We start from the raw sequence: 19,625 nt of genomic DNA, 5'->3' as shown, positions 1-19,625 counted from the left end.
AATGGTTAAGAAGATAGGGTGATGCTGGAATCAGTCTCTCCCTTAGTCACATCAGCAACAATCAGTCAATAACCAGGTGACCCTGTCCCTTCTTCACTTCCTGCTAGCGTGGAAAAGAGTGGAAATGCTTGGCACAGACCCTAAAGGTTATTGTTGTTGTTGCGTATTATAAATTGTAGGGACAAAATAATCATTGGCTTATTTACTGCTCTCCTAAGTCTTAGCCGCGCAGTCTCTTTGTTGTACAGTTTAGGGCTAAGTGAGGAAAGTTGAAGAGCCACTGTCCTCCAAATCTTCCACTGCACACCTTGTCTGTGGTTGTCTTTTTTATTCCCACATTGCCACATAGGATTTATTTCACAACCAAACAAGCTTAGACCAGCCAGGTGCAAATGGGTGAGAGGCTGTCTGCTAGTCTCACTTTTTCACAATCACTTGCAAGCTCATGTGTGTTGACACCCATGCTTCTCAAAACCACTTGTAAGCACATGCCTCCGATATATAGCTCTTTTAATTGTGGAGTGAATATTCTGTGGGAATTCACCAAGGTGCCAGCTGTTATTCTATGTTGTTTGGCATCCAAAGGGTGAAGCATTGAAAGACCAGGAATGTCCCAATCACAGGTACAATTAAATAATGAAATTCGATATAGTTGATGAAGGAATGTGTGTGTCTGTGTGTGTATGTGTGTGTGTGTGTGTGTGTGTGTGTGTGTGCTCACATGGAGAGAGAGACAGAGAGAGACAGAGAGAGACAGAGAGACAGAGAGACAGACAGAGCAGAGACAAAGAGAGGCAGAGAGACAGAGAGACAGCATGATAAATGGAGAGAGAGAATCAGAGATAAATACAGACTAGAGAGAAAGAAGAAGGAGGAGACAGAGAATAAGAGAAACTACAGCAAAGATCTGAGGTGGGAAAAGATCATTTTACTCAAGTGCTATCTATGAGAAAACTCACCTTCTGTAAATAAGTATTTTTCCAGCATGCCCTAAATTTTCATTTCTCACCCCAACTTCCCCAAGCACATTTAGGCAGTCACAACATTCCACGTTGGCTACAATGTGCTAATTAATAGCTAACTTGGATTTTCCCAGAGGTAAAACCATACATCCTCCTAAATAAAAAGCAACCTCACAAATCTTTCTTTTTTTTAATTGTCATAAAAATATTTAGAAGCAAAGTCTGTTGAATTATTTAGAAATCTCTTAATGGTGTAAATATTGTTAGTGCTGCGATAAATATTTTCAGCTTGGTCTGGAGATGATCAGCTGAGGATCTGTTGCTTGTAGGACTTAAATTAAGATCTATTTAAGGCTGCCTGCTGGCCACAAAATAATTACTTAGACTTGCTAATGCCCGAGTCTGTTAGACTTAACTAGGATGAGAGTTTCTGGTTTTCCTAAGTTGGAAAACGTGATTTTTCTTATAGAAATTGGATTAGGGTAGAATTGAGAAAGTTGAAAATTGTAATTAATCAGGTTTTTTATTCACAATTGATTTCCTATTGATAGGTCTGTGACTATAGCAAGACAGATGATGGTCACATGTACACAGAATATTTCAACGGACATTTTCTTTTTTGGGGGAGAGGGAGGTAATCGGGGTTGAGTGACATGCTCAGGGTCACACAGCTAGTAAATGATCAACACACATTCTATTACTTTTTCAAGAATAGCGAATGTCAAAGCTTATTTCTTCTTTTGGGATGTGCCCATACTTTAATAGGGTTTTTTTCTTTCTTTTTCTCAAATACACACATGTACATTTTTAGTTAGCACACTAAAATTCTGGGGTTTCTTTTTTAAAGGATGAGAACAAAATAGATGTCCCCTTTTCCTTTAGCTAATTTCCTTTTAATCTCTGTATCTCAGTAAGTTTTTGTAATGGCCATCAAATCATTAATCTCCTAAAAGAGACCACTTCTATCCATTTTTTCTTAGTATATTTGCTGTAATTTGGAGAGCTGTTCATTTGAAATGATCAGCTGACCAGTCAATTTCAGTAGTGTCACACTACCAAAATTCTTTCCAAAGTGAGCTGGAATAAAGAATGGAACCCATTCTCATTTACTTTCTGGTTCAGTGGTTCCTGGGCCTTTTTTGGTATTTCTTCCTCTTTTCTTGGGCATGCAAACTCAAGGCTACATAAACTAATGCCATTCTGGCATTGTTTGTCATCCATGGAGGATATTGATAATAGGAGGTCTAGAGGATGCATGGTAATGGATGGGGGATGGGTTTGGAGCCAAAAGACCTAGGTGACCTTGGGTAAGTCACTTAACTTTTCTTGATGTCAGTTTCCTCATTTGTAAAATGAAGGAATTGGAAGAGATAGTCTCAAGTTTCAATAGATTATCCTGTGATTCTTCTCCCACTGCAAACACTCATCTTAAGCTACCTATACCTCCAGGTTTTCTCTAAAAAGATGTTCACTTGTTACAAATCTGGGGGAAACATAGTTATTTTGCCTTTGTCTAAACTCCAAGACAGAAGCTGACATTGTGCAGTGTAGATTAGTTTATAAGTTAAAATAAAAAAAAGCAATAACTGAGTAATGACTAAAACAATATCCATGGCCCAGGCAAAATTAAGACAATATGTTTTTACCATTTGTCATAGCCCCCCTAGTGTTCTGTTTTAGAATGCAATTGTCCAAGGATATTGGCATTTTACTCTGGAGCCAGAGATTTTTGTTACCTAAAATATGATAGTATTTCCATTTTGAAGGTCTGTGATTTTGCAGGCTTTTATGCCAAACCTTTTGTCTTCAACTTGTTAGGTTGTATGCTCATGTATTACCCTTGGAGTTTTGGGTGCTCCAAACCAGATTTATTCACTTTGTCACTGCCTGTTTTGACAGCCTCAAAGGTTTTCTTATTGTATTAGAAGTAAAAAAGACCAATGGTCAGACCCAGACATTAAACTTTCCAGAGATGGACGATCCTGAGGATTCTCCACTTATGCCAGATTTTAAGCCAGAAATAAAAGCCAGCAAACACTTTCGTATTCATGAAACATCTTTTGTCAAAGATTCCTCCATCTTCCACAAGCACCCAGAAATAACTGTTGAGTTTATGGGTTTTATAAACAATATGGAGCAGTTTCAGATCAAATAACCTGGATAATCAACTCATTTAAAAAATAAACATGCATTACATGAACGCATACCTTCCTAAACACCTAGGATTTGTATTATTTTGCTGTGTATTTTAAAGTTAGATTTTGTGCAGGAACTAACCTGTGTTATTAACCACTCCTCTCAGGAATGTTAGAGGGGAAAAGGCACTTTCTCTAGAGTCAAATAGGTTCAAATCCTGTCTCTGAGGCATAATATTTCTGTGGCTTTGTCAAAGCACATAAGCTTTATGGGCCTCAGTTTCCTCACCCACAAAATGGATGGGCAGACTTAGTGGCTTCTGATGTCCCTTCTAGCTCTTGTTCTTTGATCTTCTGAATCCAGTGCCCCTTCCTTCTTCCACCCCCATCCCACCCCAACTCCAGCATATACCACATCTAGCAGAATTTTGTATCTGTGCTTAAGAGCGGGAAAAAGGCATCCTTCAGCCCCATTTAATATAAATGTCTGAGAACTCATGTGGCAGACCAAGTCGCTTTGATCTCCCTAACCTCCAGATGAAGAAGCTTTTGTCAGAAGGAAGATTAGAGCATGCGAGATAATGGCTGTGCAGATGGTTATGTGTTGACAGATTTGGAAGTGACCATATTTTTTCCAGTAAATTTCAAGTGAAGGTGTGATCTGTGTGAATCTGACCTCATCTTATAAGGTACATATTTACATAAATTGAGAATTATAAATCCTGACAGATTCTACAATATTTATAGCTTTCCAGAAAAAGCCTCCATGGGTCTGTACAACTTCATGTTTGGCTGGCTAGATGTATTTAAGAGAGCTTAAATAATAATAAAGTGTGTGACCTATTCTTATGGGAATGGAATCTTATCCCCTCCCATTGTTTTATTTTGGAGAAGATATCTATAAATAGTAATAAAGAAAGGAGAACTGGGAATACCAGGCTGAAACTTGAAGCAGAGGTGCTGAATCATTCCCACCGCCACCAATGGCTTGAATGCATTCGTTCTTAACACTGGCATTTTCCCCTCCAAATAACATGTCCCTCTCGCCACACTGCTCCACATCAATAATATTGTACTCTCCTAGACATGTTGCCAGTTTTAGGATTTAGATGTATTTATCTAAGCAAGAATGAGGAAGTTGCCTCCAGGGAGGCCAGAGAAAAGGCTTTCAGTGTTCTTCCATTCCACAGGGATAAGCTTGTGACTAAGTGCCAATGTCCAAGGTGTAAATTAATTATTGGAGCCCCAACTCATCACCCTGCCATGATGATGGAAATGCTTCCATTCCTGTAATGGAGAGTAAACATAATTATGATTCTAAGAGAAAAGAACAATAACACAGGGTGGGTTTTCCTTTCTATCCATATTTATAATTAAGTAGTGGAGTGTAGGAGAGTGATGGGACACTAGACACATTAATGGGTAGTAGCTGACTTTAAATCATGCCATTTATTTCCTTTAAAGAAAAAACCAGCACCAACAAAACAAAACTGGAAGCCACTAAGTTGCTGACTATTATAATCTATTGATTAAAGCTAAGAACAGTCATTTAGTACACTGAGGCTTGCTAGGGTATACCAACCAGATGTGATATCCTGCTTTTTGGTCAATCCAAGATGAAGTAGCTTTTAGAAGAAGGGAGTATACAAGTTAATGCATCAGTAAGTCAAGGATGTTGAATAATTTACTTTCACCTTGCCATCGAGGACAAACAAGCAGCTGGACGTTCTCATCTTTGGTAATATTTTTCTCTCAGATGATAGCTCTGACCTCCAGCCTACCTCAGCAGCCTTCTAGACTGGGATACAGCCTGGTCAGTGGAAAGAACTCTCATTTGGGATTCAAGGACCCTACCCCTGTCCCTTACTACCTGGGTGATTCTGAGCCCTCTATACAGCTCAGCTTACTCATCCATTATTGTAAACTCTCTTCCATCTCTGAACCAATGATCTGAACCCATGATCAGAAACCCAATGATGTGGTGGATCCCTGATAAATGGAACAAGTTAAAGTCTTTTCTAACATACTTTGAGGCAGATACCTCAATCAAACCCCTGAGTTTGTAATGGACTTCATTCCCAGTGATATAGTGGTGAACAAAGTAAATGTTTTAAAAGAGGCAATTACTTCCATAAAAAATAGAAGCCCATTAAGAATAATAGATTTGAGGCAAGAGAGGAAGAAACATGCAAACATCATTGGGAGCCTTGCCTCATATGTAGCACACAGGTATTTTGTAGATTACTAATTCTAAAATAGTTGCTCCAAAAATGACATCCTCTCTTTGTCTCTGTCTCTCTGTCTCTGTCTGTCTCTGTCTCTGTCTCTCTCCCTCTGTCTCCCTCTCTTCATAGGTATATAAGACATATGTGTATATTTCTATATCTGTCTGTCTATCTACCTATCTATCTATCTATCTATCCAATCTCCTTCCCTCCCCCTTTCTCTAATAAACTATGCTCTTGAAGAATTTACTTGAGGCAGAAAGAAGTGTTCCTTGCTTTGTGGTAGTGTCTTTCTAAAAGGAATCAGAGCTATCCAACCATTAGACAGTTGTTCAATGTCTTGGTGCTCCTGTGATCAAATTATGAGTCAAACACATTTGGGATAAATGAGTTGTTTTCTTCCCTTAAACCCTCCAGAATTGTGTGTGGGGAGGTGGGGGGTGGGACGAGAAAATTGTGGTCTGTCCATTTTTTTCTTAATAAAGAGGAGGATCTAGTTAGGGAAAATAAAGGCACTCAACTGCAAATGTTTTGTTTTTTTTTTCCTTCTTTTAATTTTTTTTTCTTTTTTTCTGTGGTAGTCTTGCTCAGCAATAATAGGCCAGCAGCACTTATGTCAAAGCCATGTTATGTTGTGCTCCACTCCCCATGCCCCCCTGGTAAAGCTATTCTGTTCTTCTTTCATAGGGCAACCCCTACATGTGCAATAATGAATGTGATGCAAGTACCCCTGAGCTGGCACATCCCCCTGAGCTGATGTTTGATTTTGAAGGAAGACATCCCTCCACATTTTGGCAGTCTGCTACTTGGAAGGAGTACCCCAAGCCTCTCCAGGTTAACATTACTCTGTCTTGGAGCAAAACCATTGAACTCACAGATAACATAGTTATTACCTTTGAATCTGGGCGTCCAGACCAAATGATCTTGGAGAAATCGCTTGATTATGGACGGACATGGCAGCCCTACCAATATTATGCCACAGACTGCTTAGATGCTTTCCACATGGATCCTAAATCCGTGAAGGACTTATCGCAACACACAATCTTAGAAATCATTTGCACAGAAGAGTACTCCACGGGGTATATGACAAATAGCAAAATAATCCACTTTGAAATCAAAGATAGGTTTGCATTTTTTGCCGGACCCCGGCTTCGCAACATGGCTTCCCTGTATGGACAGCTGGATACCACCAAGAAACTCAAAGATTTCTTTACCATCACAGACCTGAGGATAAGACTACTGAGGCCAGCCACTGGGGAAATATTTGTAGATGAGCAGCACCTGGCCCGCTACTTTTATGCGATCTCAGACATAAAGGTATATGGAAGGTAAGAGAATAATTGACTTGAATGGGTCTGTCTCTTCCAGATAGGATGGTGGTGTACTCACGCCACAACCAATGACAGTGATCAATTTCCTCCAAAATGGTTTTTCTAGCTGCCTCAAAGTTAGCTTCTGAATGCATTTAAGACACTTCTAATTCAGTGAGACTATTTAAACCAAACCCTTCAATCACTAAGCTTGACAAATTTTCGGAGCTTTTAAAACAAGACAAAGAAATACACCCATGGAGAGAATATCTCACAAAAGACAAAGGATCTTCTTATGTCAGGAGACTGTTTAGACATTTAAGGCAATAAAGACCAGGAGATGGGGCCAATTAGTCTACAATGGAACAATGCTGAAAATGAAGGTCTTGGATGGTAGGCAGATATTTAGAGGATAAGGTCTGTTTTCAAGTCAAGAAATAATGCATAGAAGAGTACCATACATTTTTCTCATTCCCTATTCTTATTACATGTATATATATATGTACATATATATATATGTAAGTATATGTATGTATGTATGTATTGAAAACACAGAATAAGAATATCTTTTCCTCACATTTAATCTCTCATTTAAGATGCTAAAAAATGGAGTAAAAACCATATAAGAAAAAGGAATGTCTTTATAGTGTAAGGAATGGATCTTGTAATTCTCTGGTTTAATTATGCCATCACCTTGGTCTATTCCTAAGGTTTTTAATGTTGCATTGAATTTGAGATCCATCCTCTCTTGTAGGAGAAATTTAAGCATACTGAATAGATCATTGACTGAGCAGACATGGCTTCTTCCCAGTTATTTATTTACTTTAAAGGAATTTTTTTTAATATAGATCTTTTTAGAGCCAACCAAGTAATCCATCCATATTAGGAGCCCAAAACTTCTGGTCAAAGAAGCTTAGCAACAGCTGTAATTATTACAGCCAGCACCACCCACCAAACAGATTTCTTATTTATTTGTTTGTTTGTGTTTATTCATGTATTCTTCCATTTTTTTTATTTATTTTGTGATTCGAATGCCAGCCAAAAAAGGGCAAAAGCATAAAGTAGGTGTGAGTAGGAAAATGAAGGGCTGACTGAAGGCATGGAATTATAAAAGAAAAAAAGGGGAGCCAGGTTGTGATGGGTGCTTACCTGTGATCTGTGCTACCAGGTAGCCTGTGAAACTGGTGGATCCCTTGAGTGTGGGTGTTTTGGCTAAGTTCTGTTAGGCTGAGTGGATTGGGTGTCAGAACTGAGTATGGCAATTATACATGGGGAGCCCCCAGGAGTGGGGAATCATCAAACTACCTAAGAAGGAGTGAACCCACCCGGGTCTAAAGCAAAGCAGGGCATAGCTATCATAGCAGTGCCAATCACTGGTGGGATCAGGCTCTTCCTTCAATGACTGATGTACTTTCAACCTGAGTGAGATAAGGAGACTCAGTCTCAAATGCAAAAGGAGAAAAAAAAGAAAAAATAAAGGAAACTTTTAAAAGCAAAAAAAAAGTATTACTTTAAATATTAAAATATTAAATCAGGATGGGCAAACTACAACTCCTTGCTGCCTCCTTTTGTACAGGCCTCAAACTAAGATTTTTAAAAATGTTTTTCAATAAAGTTTTATTATATTTAAAAATGTAAAAAAAAACATTCTTAGCTTGCTTGTCCTTATAAAAACAGGTGGAGGGCAGATTTGGCCCTTGGGCTATAGCTTATTAGAACTTGTATTAGACAAAGAATAAAGATAGGCAAATCAATGATATTGATATATATTGCTTAAATCAAGCACTTGAAACAGGGGACATAAAGTACAGTAGAAGGAACACTGACTCCAGAGTCAGAGGAACTAGCTTCAAATCCCTCCACTGCTGATTATCATCTGTTACCTTGGGAAAATCATTTAACCTTCCTGGGCCTCAATTTTTCATCTGTAAAAGGGGGGGTTTGGGCTAGGTGGCCCCGAAGGTCCCTCCCAAGTTTACATCTTTGAGCTTCTTTTTAATTAGAGTAGATCCTAGTTGTCTCTTAGGTCAAACCAGAGTAAGGTTGGAAATCCCTGACCAAGAGAGATGAGGTGCCTGTAATCTTTCTGGATTTGCTACTGAGCATGATTAGTAATCCTAATATGACATAATGCCTATACTTACAGGGTCTGTTGGTAGAGATGACATTTTTATTTGTATGCCAGGTCAAAAGCAAGCTTATAGTACCTTTCTCCTTAATGGACACCATGTTGGAGGAAAAATATTGAAATGGGCCTACATGGAAGGGGGTAACAGTAGAATAATAACCAAGAGTTAATATGGGGCTTGGATGACCTGGCATTCCATCATCTGTTTGCTTTGCCAGACCTGAGAATTAATAGCACTAGAACCATTTTCCTGAAAATTCATGGGTAGAAAAATTTCTCAAAGTCAGATAAATTCTAGGATCAAGTGTCCCTTTTTAAATTTATAGAATAATGACAATAATATAAATAAATGAGTGAATAATGAAGCATTCATTAAACACTTACTGCATGTCAGGCATTGTGCTAAGGCCTGAGGATACAAATAAAACCTAGAAAAACAGGATAGAAGGGCCTGGTATGCTATGGACCATGGGGCCACAAAGAATTGGATACAACTGAATGACTTAACAGCAACAAGAAGACTCAAGTAGCTTACATGATAATGATGTCCAGGGTTCTAGGGGCAGAATGCACCATCCGTTCGGAGCTGGATAAGGAATGTAATCAGAACGTAGGTGGCAGGGTCTGAAAATGGCTGAGAAGGGCATATCACTCCATAATGACAGCCCGATGAGGAAATAGACTCTACACGGTTATGACAAAGTTGGGAGATAGAGTCCAGATCAGTGATGTCAAAGTCAAATAGAAACAGAGCCATTAAACCATACATAGGGATCCCTTAGGGCAACATATTGATAGAAAGCCACATGCTAACATTATCTATGTTTTACTGTATTTTTATTTATCATGTTAAATATCTCCCAATTACATTATAATATAGTTTGGGCCTCATGCAAGAATGCTGGTGGCTGCTGTGGTTTTAATGATGGTAAAACAGGGGAGATAGAATTCAAAACTGGTTGATTGCCCAAATAGTTGGGACCGATGCATTGATGCCAGCTTAAAGGTGTATCTCTGGTAAGAAATTCTTAACATTGTTTTGTGTCTTAGACTCCTTTGGCAGGCTGATAAAGCCTATGAACCCCTTCTTAGAATGTTTAAATGCATAAAGTGAAATGATAAGATATAAAATAAAAAAATTGTATTGAAATACAGTTTATTTACATATTACATATACACATATATATGTATATATAAAGCTCATGATCCCCAGCTTCAGCCCATGACTCCCTCTCTTAGGAGCTGTAAACTGTCCCTTTGACACCTATGCTCTTGAAGCGGAGTCCATTTTCACCTTGACTCTGTATGTATTTGTGGGAGAATGTGTCTCCAAGTCTGGGAGGAGAGGGTGATGTTTTGTCTAACCATTCTTGTTATACTTTTCTAAAAGTTAATTGTCTGGCTAATTGGTATCAATTGATAATCAATAGGGGAAGTGCATCAGTGGGGACTCATGTATTAGAAAACCACCCCAAACACCATTTTGGGTTATTCCAAGAACCTGGAAGGGGAGATGGAGTAGCTGCCCTCTGGGGACTCAACTTCCCGTTGTGAAAGTTTGTTGTAGTAGCCCTAGAGTGTTTATTCATTTGTCTACATGTTTTATTTGTTTGTTGGTTTTTCCTTCATTAGGATGTAAGCCCTTGAGGACGGGGCCAATTTCATTTCTGTCTTGTATACTTGCACATAGTATACTCGTTGTTTAGTCATTTCAGTTGTGTCCAACTCTTTGTGACCCAATTTTTGGGTTTTCTTGGACAAGATACTGGAGTGGTTTGTCATTTTCTTTTCCAGCTCACTGAGGAAACTGAGGCAAACAAGATTAGTGACTTGCCTAGGGTCACACAGCTAGTAATTATCAAGGCCAGATTTGAACTCAAAAAGATGTGTCTCCCTGATTCCAGGCCCAACCCTCTATCTGGTACACCATCTAGCTGTCCAAATATAAGTCCCACCAAGATTTGAATTCAGATCACTGGATTCAAGGTGCAGAGTGCTAACCACTACACCAGGGGGCTTTTGCATAGTGCAGTACCTGGGACATATTAGGTACTTAATAAAAGCTTATTGATTTGAATTATCCATTTTATCTGGGCAAAGAGTATGTAATATGGTGTAGCATACAGAAGAGTAGAGTCAGAAATAATTGTGTGACCATGGGCAGGTCATTTAGTTTACGAGTTTTCACACCAAGAATGGAATCACAAGTTAGGAGCAAAAACAATAACTATAAAAATTCATTAGGCCTCAAGTTCCCAGAGTCCAACTGTTCTACCAATTCTCATTTATCTTCTTTTTAAAGGACAATCTTGTGGATCTTTTTAAGTGAGTAGCTCAAATATACTGTGTGTTTGTATTTTTTGTGTTTTAATGAATTTATAATTTGTCAGACTAATTATTCAAAGTACAACTTTGAAATATTGTTACGTGACTTCCATTTTTGACTTACCCAAGATCATCATATAATATTAGTTTGGATCATGACAGACAATGTGTCTTACACTTCGCGCTTTCCCTGTACCCTTCTGTGTTGTGGCTACCTCCACCACCATTAGCACAATGGCTCCCTTCCTCATCTATGACTCACCTCCCTGGACTTTATTCCTCACTAGTCACCTGAAAGCCACTGAAGTAACAATTAGTGAGCAGATGAAATTCTGGTATAACAGAGCCCTGGAACTTCTATAAGGCCCCATTCAGTTACTTGCAAACTCAGTTTAAACTTTATCTAGAAAGTACCTCAGAGATTCTCTAGGCCAGGGGTGGGGAATCTGCAGCCTCAAGGCCACATGTGGCCTTCTAGGTCCTCAAGTGTGGACCTTTGAATCTTGGTGAAATTTGGATCCATTCCAAAGGCCACACCTGAAGACCCAGAGGGCCACATGTGGCCTCGAGGCAACAGGTTCCCTACCCTAGATCTAGGTTTTTGGATGGGAAAAGGGAGACCCAAAGAGGTTAGTCAAGTCAAGCCAACAAGCATTTATTAAGTGCTTACTTTGCGCTAGGCACTATGCTAAGGCAAAAAGACATAGTCCCTACCTTCAAAGAGCTTACAATCTAATGAGGGAAAGAAAACACATAAAGGGGAGCTGAAAAGAGGAAGTGAGGTGTGTAGTGGCTAAGTCTGGAGAATCAGAAGCAGAGTCAGGGGAAAAAAATGAACCATGGCTACAAAAGATGCTTGTCCTAGACCACTCCACAAAATGGAAGTTCATTGTGGGAGGAATTCACCAATGGGAAAAGGGGGTCACAAGGGCACTGGGATCATCCAGAATTAGAAGCTACATGTGCTTAGGGAACTTCCAGAGTCAGAAAGGAGCTGAGGTATGGTGGTAAAGCCTGAAGAGTGAGAAGCTGTTCTGGGAGACGAAATACAGGATAGCTGCCCTGGGTCCTTCCACAAAAATGGTGATTCTGGGAAGAACTCACTAATGGGAGAAGGAACTTTGTTCAACTGAAAGAATATTCTTCTGGGGTTTGGGGTATAGACAGATATATATTCAACTAAGTATAATACAGTTTGGCATGATGGGGCAAAGGAGAGAGATAGCACTCTAGGAAAAGCAGAAAAGGGAATAATTTTAGCTGGGGGGCATCAGGGAAAATTTCAAAGAAGAGCCCCAATCTGAGCTGAACCTTAAAGAAAAAGAAAAAGGTTTTTGAGACTTAATAAAGAAGAGGAGTGCATTCCAAGCTCAGGGTACCTCTCTGTGAAGGAGCAGAGAGGGAAGATGGAATATCTAGTCTCAAGACAAACATGTTCCAGTCTGATTGCTAAATAGAGTGAATGAAAGCATGTGAAGTAAGGATGGAAAAGCGGGTTAAGGTCAGATTGTGGCAAATCAGGCTCAAGAGATGAAAAGGTTCATGAATCTTGAGTTTCTAACCTCTAGTTTCTATCTAGAACTTTTGCTCTGCCCTTCCTTTCCAAGCCCCTTTCATGGGTGACTGCCTCATATTACCCACTGTTTCAGGCCAGCCTCAGGCATGCTTCACTCCTTATTCCCCCATCACATTCTCAACACGCTCCACAGTTGCCTTACCACTGGGTGTATGGAGTTTTCACGGAGTCCCAGCACCTCTGGTGGGAGGATTTGCCAAGATCTTTCCAGGGCTGCTCATCTACCTCTGGTGACCACCTTCACCCAACTCTCTCTATGGCTCCAAGAAACTAGCATATGCAACTGCCACACCCTGGTAAACCATCTCAGCAGATGGGTGAAACCAGGTTGAGAGTGACCCACAGGTCTTAGACCCATAAGCGAGTGAGGAGAATGTCTACCCTAAGCATATGAAGACTTTCCCCAGGCAGAATGGGAGGATGAGAAAAATTTGTTCCAATGGCCATGAAAGTATCTGAAGCAGTCACTGTGGAGTGCTTAGAAGTTGGTCAAGCATCAAAGACACCAAGACACCACTGCATCCTGGCCCACTGCCATTTGTCTTGACTTTTGTCCTTTCACTGGTCTTCTATGACTCAGAAAGTGAGTGAAATGGAAGACTTTGCACACCCCTGCCTCACTTAAATCCAATTTCAATCAAATTCCAAATCAAAACATCACCAATGATGTTACTGGTCCTATTTGAAAAGGAAGGAAGAACAACAACCACTGGGACAAGAGACCATGTCATAGATGTTTTAACCCCTTAATTTCTGGAAATTTCACTTCTGAACTGGCTTTCCTCTTTCAGGTCAGTCCTATCTATGCTTTATTTCACTATCTACTGTCCCAAATATCTTCTTGTCACATTGAATCCACCCTACCCCCACCCCATCAACCGTGATCAAATCAATTCTATCATTGCTCTTGGAAGGGGCTTATTAATCTACTCACCACAGGAGGAACTTTATGGAACAAAGGACCCCTCCATGAATATAATTTCAGTATATGTTGTTGAGAGCAGATACTGTCTTTGTTTTTCATTTAAATTTATTTATTTAACATATTTGGTTTTCAGCATTGATTTTCACAACAGTTTGAATTACAAATTTTCTCCCCATTTCTACCCTCCCCCCCACTCCACACAATGCATGGAATATAGTCAGCATTTAATAAATGGTTTTTAATTTTAAAAAAATTCATTTGTTCATTCCTATTCATTCATTCATTCATTCATCTCTTTCGCATGTGTAGAAATATCCTTCACTATTTTATGTTTGCTGGGAGTAGGGAGGTAGGAAATATTATCCTTTTCCTTCTTCCCCTCCTTGTACTTTTCTTTGTCCTTCTCTCCTTCTCTTCCCCCTCCTCTCCTTCTCTTCTCCCTCCTCTCCTTCTCTTCATCTTCTTCCTGTCCTCCTCATTGTCTTTTTCTCTTTCTCCTCCTCCTTTTCCTCTTCCCTCTTCTTCTTCTTCTTCTTCTTCTTCTTCTTCTTCTTCTTCTTCTTCTTCTTCTTCTTCTTCTGCTTCTGCTTCTGCTTCTTCCTCCTCTTGTTAAATTGATAACTATATGTACAGATATTTGCAGATTACTGATGACTTGTCAGTAATTGATTGCTGAGCTTCGATATATTTTTAGAAATATTCATTAAGTTGGCATCCCCGGTACAGGAATATTTTTAGCCTATATTTATGGGATACTTTAAGGTTAGCAAAACCATTTACATACATTATTTTAGGTAGCTATCATTATTACCATTTTACACATAAGGAAACTGAGGCTTGGAGTATCTACATGATCTCCTCAAAGGTCACACAGTTAGGAAACATCAAAGTAGGAATTGGAACCCTGGTCACCCTGGCCATGAGGAAAGCCCACTATCTACTTTGTCTCATTGCTCACAAAAAAACTCGTATGTATTTTTGCTTTGATTCATGAGTAAATATTGAATTGCATAAAGACAAAATGTTTGATGGAAGTCTGTTTTTGGAGAAGTCACCTTGCCTCTTGCTAAATGCTAAATGGAAGGGAGGCAGAATGATATATTGAAGAGTCATCAGACCTGATTTCATCTCTTAGATCTATTTATTTCTGCCCGTATGGCCTTGGATAGCCTCTTGAAATTAGCCTCTCTAGGCCTCAGCCTCCAGCTATAAAATGAGAATATTGGACTGGATGATGTCCCATTTCCCTTCTAGACCTACGTGAAGGATCCCGTCATGCAGATACAGCAGTCCGCCTTACTCTGCCTACGATATCCCAATATATGAATGTTGAAATTAGAACATTTTGTGAAATTAATTCACCTTCTCATTGGCCTAAGACCCACCTAAGACCATTTTACTAGTGGCAAGATCTCAAATTTCCCATGAACATTTTCATTCTTCAACCGGCAGCTATTGATTCAACTTCCGTTTTCCACCTCTCACGTATTTATTAAGATAACGTGGGGACAAGGGAGGAGACACAGATGGCAGTGACTTCAGCATTTCTACTATACTTCCATTATTTGACAAACCTAATAATCCTCATGAATTCCTCCTGACTTATGCCTGTCTTGCTCTACTAAATCAGGGTGATTTTCTCTGGTGAATAATAAAGGATTGCAATGTGCCAGTACCTTAATTACAGAGAGCCTCTCTTAGTCTTCATGTCATTTTAATTTACAGGGTAATACTACAATAATATCACTAATGGAAGGTACATTAAAGGGCATCAAGTAGCATTAACTGTATTAAATTATGGTACTTTTGTTAATTAACTGCTGAAGCAAGATGGTCCTAATGGCTAAAAAGGTCGACTAATGCATAAATAAAACCCACAGAGAAGAGAAGGAAGATAAGCAAGATACATGTTTGTGGGGGGACATTATTTTTTTTCTTGCTGGAACATTTTGGATGCAAAGGATGTGATGCACAAAAATAAGGACTTTCTTGGTGTTTCATATTTCTTTCCTTCTCTTTCAAAGCTTTCAATGGAAAAGTTTGGACCAAAAATCATTTAGAAATCTACATTTCATAGAAAATAATTCTCAGACTTAGTATTTTGCTCAAGTGAAAGTTTCCATAGAGGTGCTGTTATTCAAACCATCCAAAAATAACTCTTGTAATTGTTAAATCTGAAAGGTGAAAGTGACAATTTGTCAGTATATGCTTAATTTGGGAAATATCTTTGTACATTATTAACATTGCATCAATGTCCTGATTTGTTTTATTTTTTTTTTAACTTGGGCTTGGACATGGGGACAGAAGGGTGATTCAGTGGGAAATTATTGTTTGACCAAGGAGTTAAGAAAAAGTTTGCAGATTGCTTTTTTCTTGATAAATAGGAAGACTCGTGTCTGTGTTAACAGTTATCTCCCATTGTTTACCTCAGAGGTAAGCAATGCCTTAATTTAATTATTACCAATTACTATAAATTATTTAGTCTCATTGGAACATCACTATCATGCATAAAACATCCATTTTAACGTAATCCCAAGTACTTTCCTTCTTAAACTAACCCTGACCTTGCCCACTTAGGAACCTGCCCTTCCCTATTTGGTCCTAGGTACATATGGGAAAATCATCTATTTATAAGTAAAGTCACTCTGGCTATGCACTGGAAACTGATCTCACTTACACTTAGGGGGTACTAAAACTCATTGCTAAAAAACTTAATAAATTTGGATTCTTACAAGATTTAATTAATTACAACTTGGTAATAAACCAAACTAAAATTCAATTCTATTAAAAAACATTTATTAAATATCTACCATGTGTAAGACAGCATTCCAGAATTCATAACATAAAAAGTAGAATGGTCTCTACCCTCCAGGCTACTTTTGGCATTGCCATTTCTTGGGCTAGGTTGCTGATTAAAAGTGAAGAAGTAATATGTTTCACTTTAATCTTTGTACCTATCTGGACTATGAAACTCGGGTTCCATCTCACCTATAAAAGGAAGGAGTGGGGCGGCCTAGACCGGTTGATTTTGTTCTTTGTCACAACTCTAGAACTCTATAATTCAATTCTGAATGCAAAATGTGAGATCACCTAACCATGTTTGGTCATCTGAACAACTCTGACTCCAAATTGTCTAATACATGAAAACCCAAAATACCAACCCTTTGATGATGGGTTGCCACATCAGTGTCTAAGGAATGAGTATGGACTCTAGGGACCTTGGCAAAGTAGAAAAATAAATTTTAAGCATGTAAAAGGGCTTCCTAAGTTATCTTCTCCAACCTCCTTTCCAATATGTGAATCTCTCAGTGCAAATGTCTCCTACAGACTCACCTTCTGTTTGAACAGTACTAATGATGGATCATAGCATCATTGGTTCAGAGGTAGTAGGAACCTTAGGTGTGCTCAGCCCACATAAAGAAATGCATTCCATTTTTGGTAGATTGCTTGATTAGAAACTATTGTTTTCCTTATTATTCAATAAATACTTAATAACATTTACTAATCAGCTGGCTGAGCAATAGACATACAAAGACAAAAAAAGATAAAACCCCTACTCTCAAGTGTATCATTTTCTAAAAAGGAAAACAACATGTATATATCTAAGGAAATGTGATATTTATATATAATAAATGCCAGGTAATGTGGGGAAGGGATAATAACAGAGAAAGAGGTGATCAAGAAAAGCCTCATGTTGGAGATGGTGCATGTACCAAACTTTGAAGGAAATTAGGGTTTTAAGAAACTGAGATGTGGTGGGAAGACAGTAGGATATTGTAGAAAAGCCTCTAGAGTCAGAGGACCTGATTTTAAATCCCCATCTGACACTTACTATCTTTGTGAGGTTGGGTGAGTCGCTTAACCTTTCTAGGTCTCAGTTTCTTCATCTGTAAATTTAGGAGTTCAGACAAGATGTCCTCAGAGGCTCCTTCTAGCTCTCAGTCATAAGAGGAAGCTAACACAAAGACACAAAAATGCTGACAAGAATGCTGTGTATAAGGAAAAGCAAGCCTAGTTTGTCTGGACTGTGTCCTCCACTGCTGCAAAAGATATTTTCCTTAATGGCATATCTGATCATGTCACTCACTCCCTATTTGATAAACTCTGTTAGCTCCCTACTGCCTTGAGAATCGTACAGAAATTCTTTGGCTTAATTTTGAAAGTTCTATACAATTTGATTCTGACCTCTTTTCCCAGCCTAACTATACAGTATTATTCCACCCATACTCTGCAGTCCAGCCAAAGTGGCCTTCTCCCTCTTCTTTACATGTGACATTCCCATGCTCCCTATCTGTGCCTTTGCATTGGCTAGCCTTCATGTCTACAATGCATCTTCTCCTCACTCTCCCTCTACTGTCTCCCTGCTCAAGATGCAGCTCAAGTACCATCTTCTACAGGAAGATTTTCTTTATCCTCCAAATGCTAGGGTCTTCCCTTTCAAACAACCTTGAATTCAATTATTTTTTGGTACTTATTTTACTTACTTATTTTATTCTGTATGTGTATATATTGATATATACATATATACGTGTATGTGTACATTTATACGCATATGTGCATATATATACACACATATTCATTTATGTACCTATGTGTATACATGGGGGGGGCGCAAGGATCATTTCACTCACTGTATTGGTATCCACAGTAATGATGCAGTGCATGGCATAGAGTTGGTGCTTTATAACCTATCACTGGTTGAATGACTGGTGTGGAAATCTCTTGCAAAGACAAGCGGGAGCTAGATTTGGATACTTAATAGGAAAAGTTTTTATTTGATCCTAGGAACGACAGGAAATCTGGGGGGCGGGGTAGGCACTAAGTGACACTGTGGAGTATGCTGGACCTAGAATCAAGAAGACAAATTTGAGTCCTGCCTCAGATATTTACTAGCTATGCATCCTTGGGCAAGTCACTTAACCTCATGCATCCTCAATTTTCCCATTTGTAAAATGAGGATAATAATCTCACCTCACAGGGTTGTTGTGAGGATCAAATGAGAAAACATTGATAGCACTTTGCAAACTTTAATGCACAATGTAAACGCTAGCTCCTTCTCCTCTTCCTCCTCCCTCTCTTCCTCATCCTCCTTCTCCTCCTCTTCTTCCTCATTCTTCTCTTCTTTCTCCTCCTCCTCCTTCTCCTCCTCCTCCATCTCCTCCTCCGTCTCCTCCTCCTTCTCTTTCTCTTCCTCCTACTCCCTCTCTTCCTCCTCTTCCCTCTCTGGCTCCTCTTCTTTCTCATTCTTGTCTTCCTTCACCTCCTCCTCTTCCTTCTCCTCCTCTTCCTTCTCCTCTTCTTCTTCTCATTCTTCCCTTATTTCTCCTCCTCCTCCTTCTCCTCCTCTTCCTCCTTTTCCTCCTCCTCCTTTTCCTCTTCTTCCTCCTCCTCCTCCTCCTTCTTCCTTGCAACACTGAGCTTGGAGTCAGGAAGGCAAGTTTAAATGTGATCTCGGGCATTTCCTAGCTGTGCAATGCTGGGCAAGTCACTTTATCTCTCTTTGCCTCAGTTTCCTTAGCTGTAAAAGGCAGATAATAATAGCACTGACCTCACAGGGATCTCGTGAGGATGAAATGCCTGCGATTATATCTATAAGGCACTTACCCTGGCGCCTGACAGAGTAGGTGCTAGATAAATGCCTATCCCTTCCTTTGCCCCTACTCCTAGCACCCAAAGCCCCACTTGCTTTTTTGACCTTCACCTTGTGCTGCTACCTTTGGTTTCACTTATAGAGCTTCCCCCAGGGACTTTCGCCTCCCTGTGTCCTGCTTCTGGAGGCTCAGCCCACATTCAGCCTCTCTCCATACTTAAAGCATTCATCTCCCACTTCTTAGAAGCCTCTCCAGGTTCTTAGTTATTTCTTCCCTGACCTCAGTGGCCCTCTTTCCAGCATTCAGTCCTGAAACCCAGTACAGGGTAAGTCTAAGTATCCCCTACGTCTTCTCATTTCACACTTCAAATCCCCAGTTCCTTCAATTACTCTATAGTTCGAAAGAATTGATGCAACTGGGTTGTCTTCCCACGAGGAGAATGATGTCT

General features: G+C 39.4%; 1 protein-coding gene across 2 annotated transcripts in view; it reads left to right on the top strand.

The window, feature by feature from the left end:
* The window catches only part of NTNG1 (netrin G1), a 427,667-nt gene that overhangs the window by 209,487 nt on the left and 198,555 nt on the right, over positions 1-19,625 (top strand). For both annotated transcript variants that reach the window (XM_036767766.1, XM_036767767.1), the window contains exon 2: positions 6,010-6,650. In XM_036767766.1, coding sequence (XP_036623661.1) covers positions 6,010-6,650 — 641 coding nt within the window. The remainder of the gene's footprint in view (positions 1-6,009; positions 6,651-19,625) is intronic.

The sequence above is a fragment of the Trichosurus vulpecula genome, chromosome 7, assembly GCF_011100635.1.
Source record: "Trichosurus vulpecula isolate mTriVul1 chromosome 7, mTriVul1.pri, whole genome shotgun sequence".
Taxonomy (NCBI): domain Eukaryota; kingdom Metazoa; phylum Chordata; class Mammalia; order Diprotodontia; family Phalangeridae; genus Trichosurus; species Trichosurus vulpecula.
Note: the sequence above shows the minus strand (reverse complement) of the source record. Positions and strands in the feature narration are given on the sequence as shown.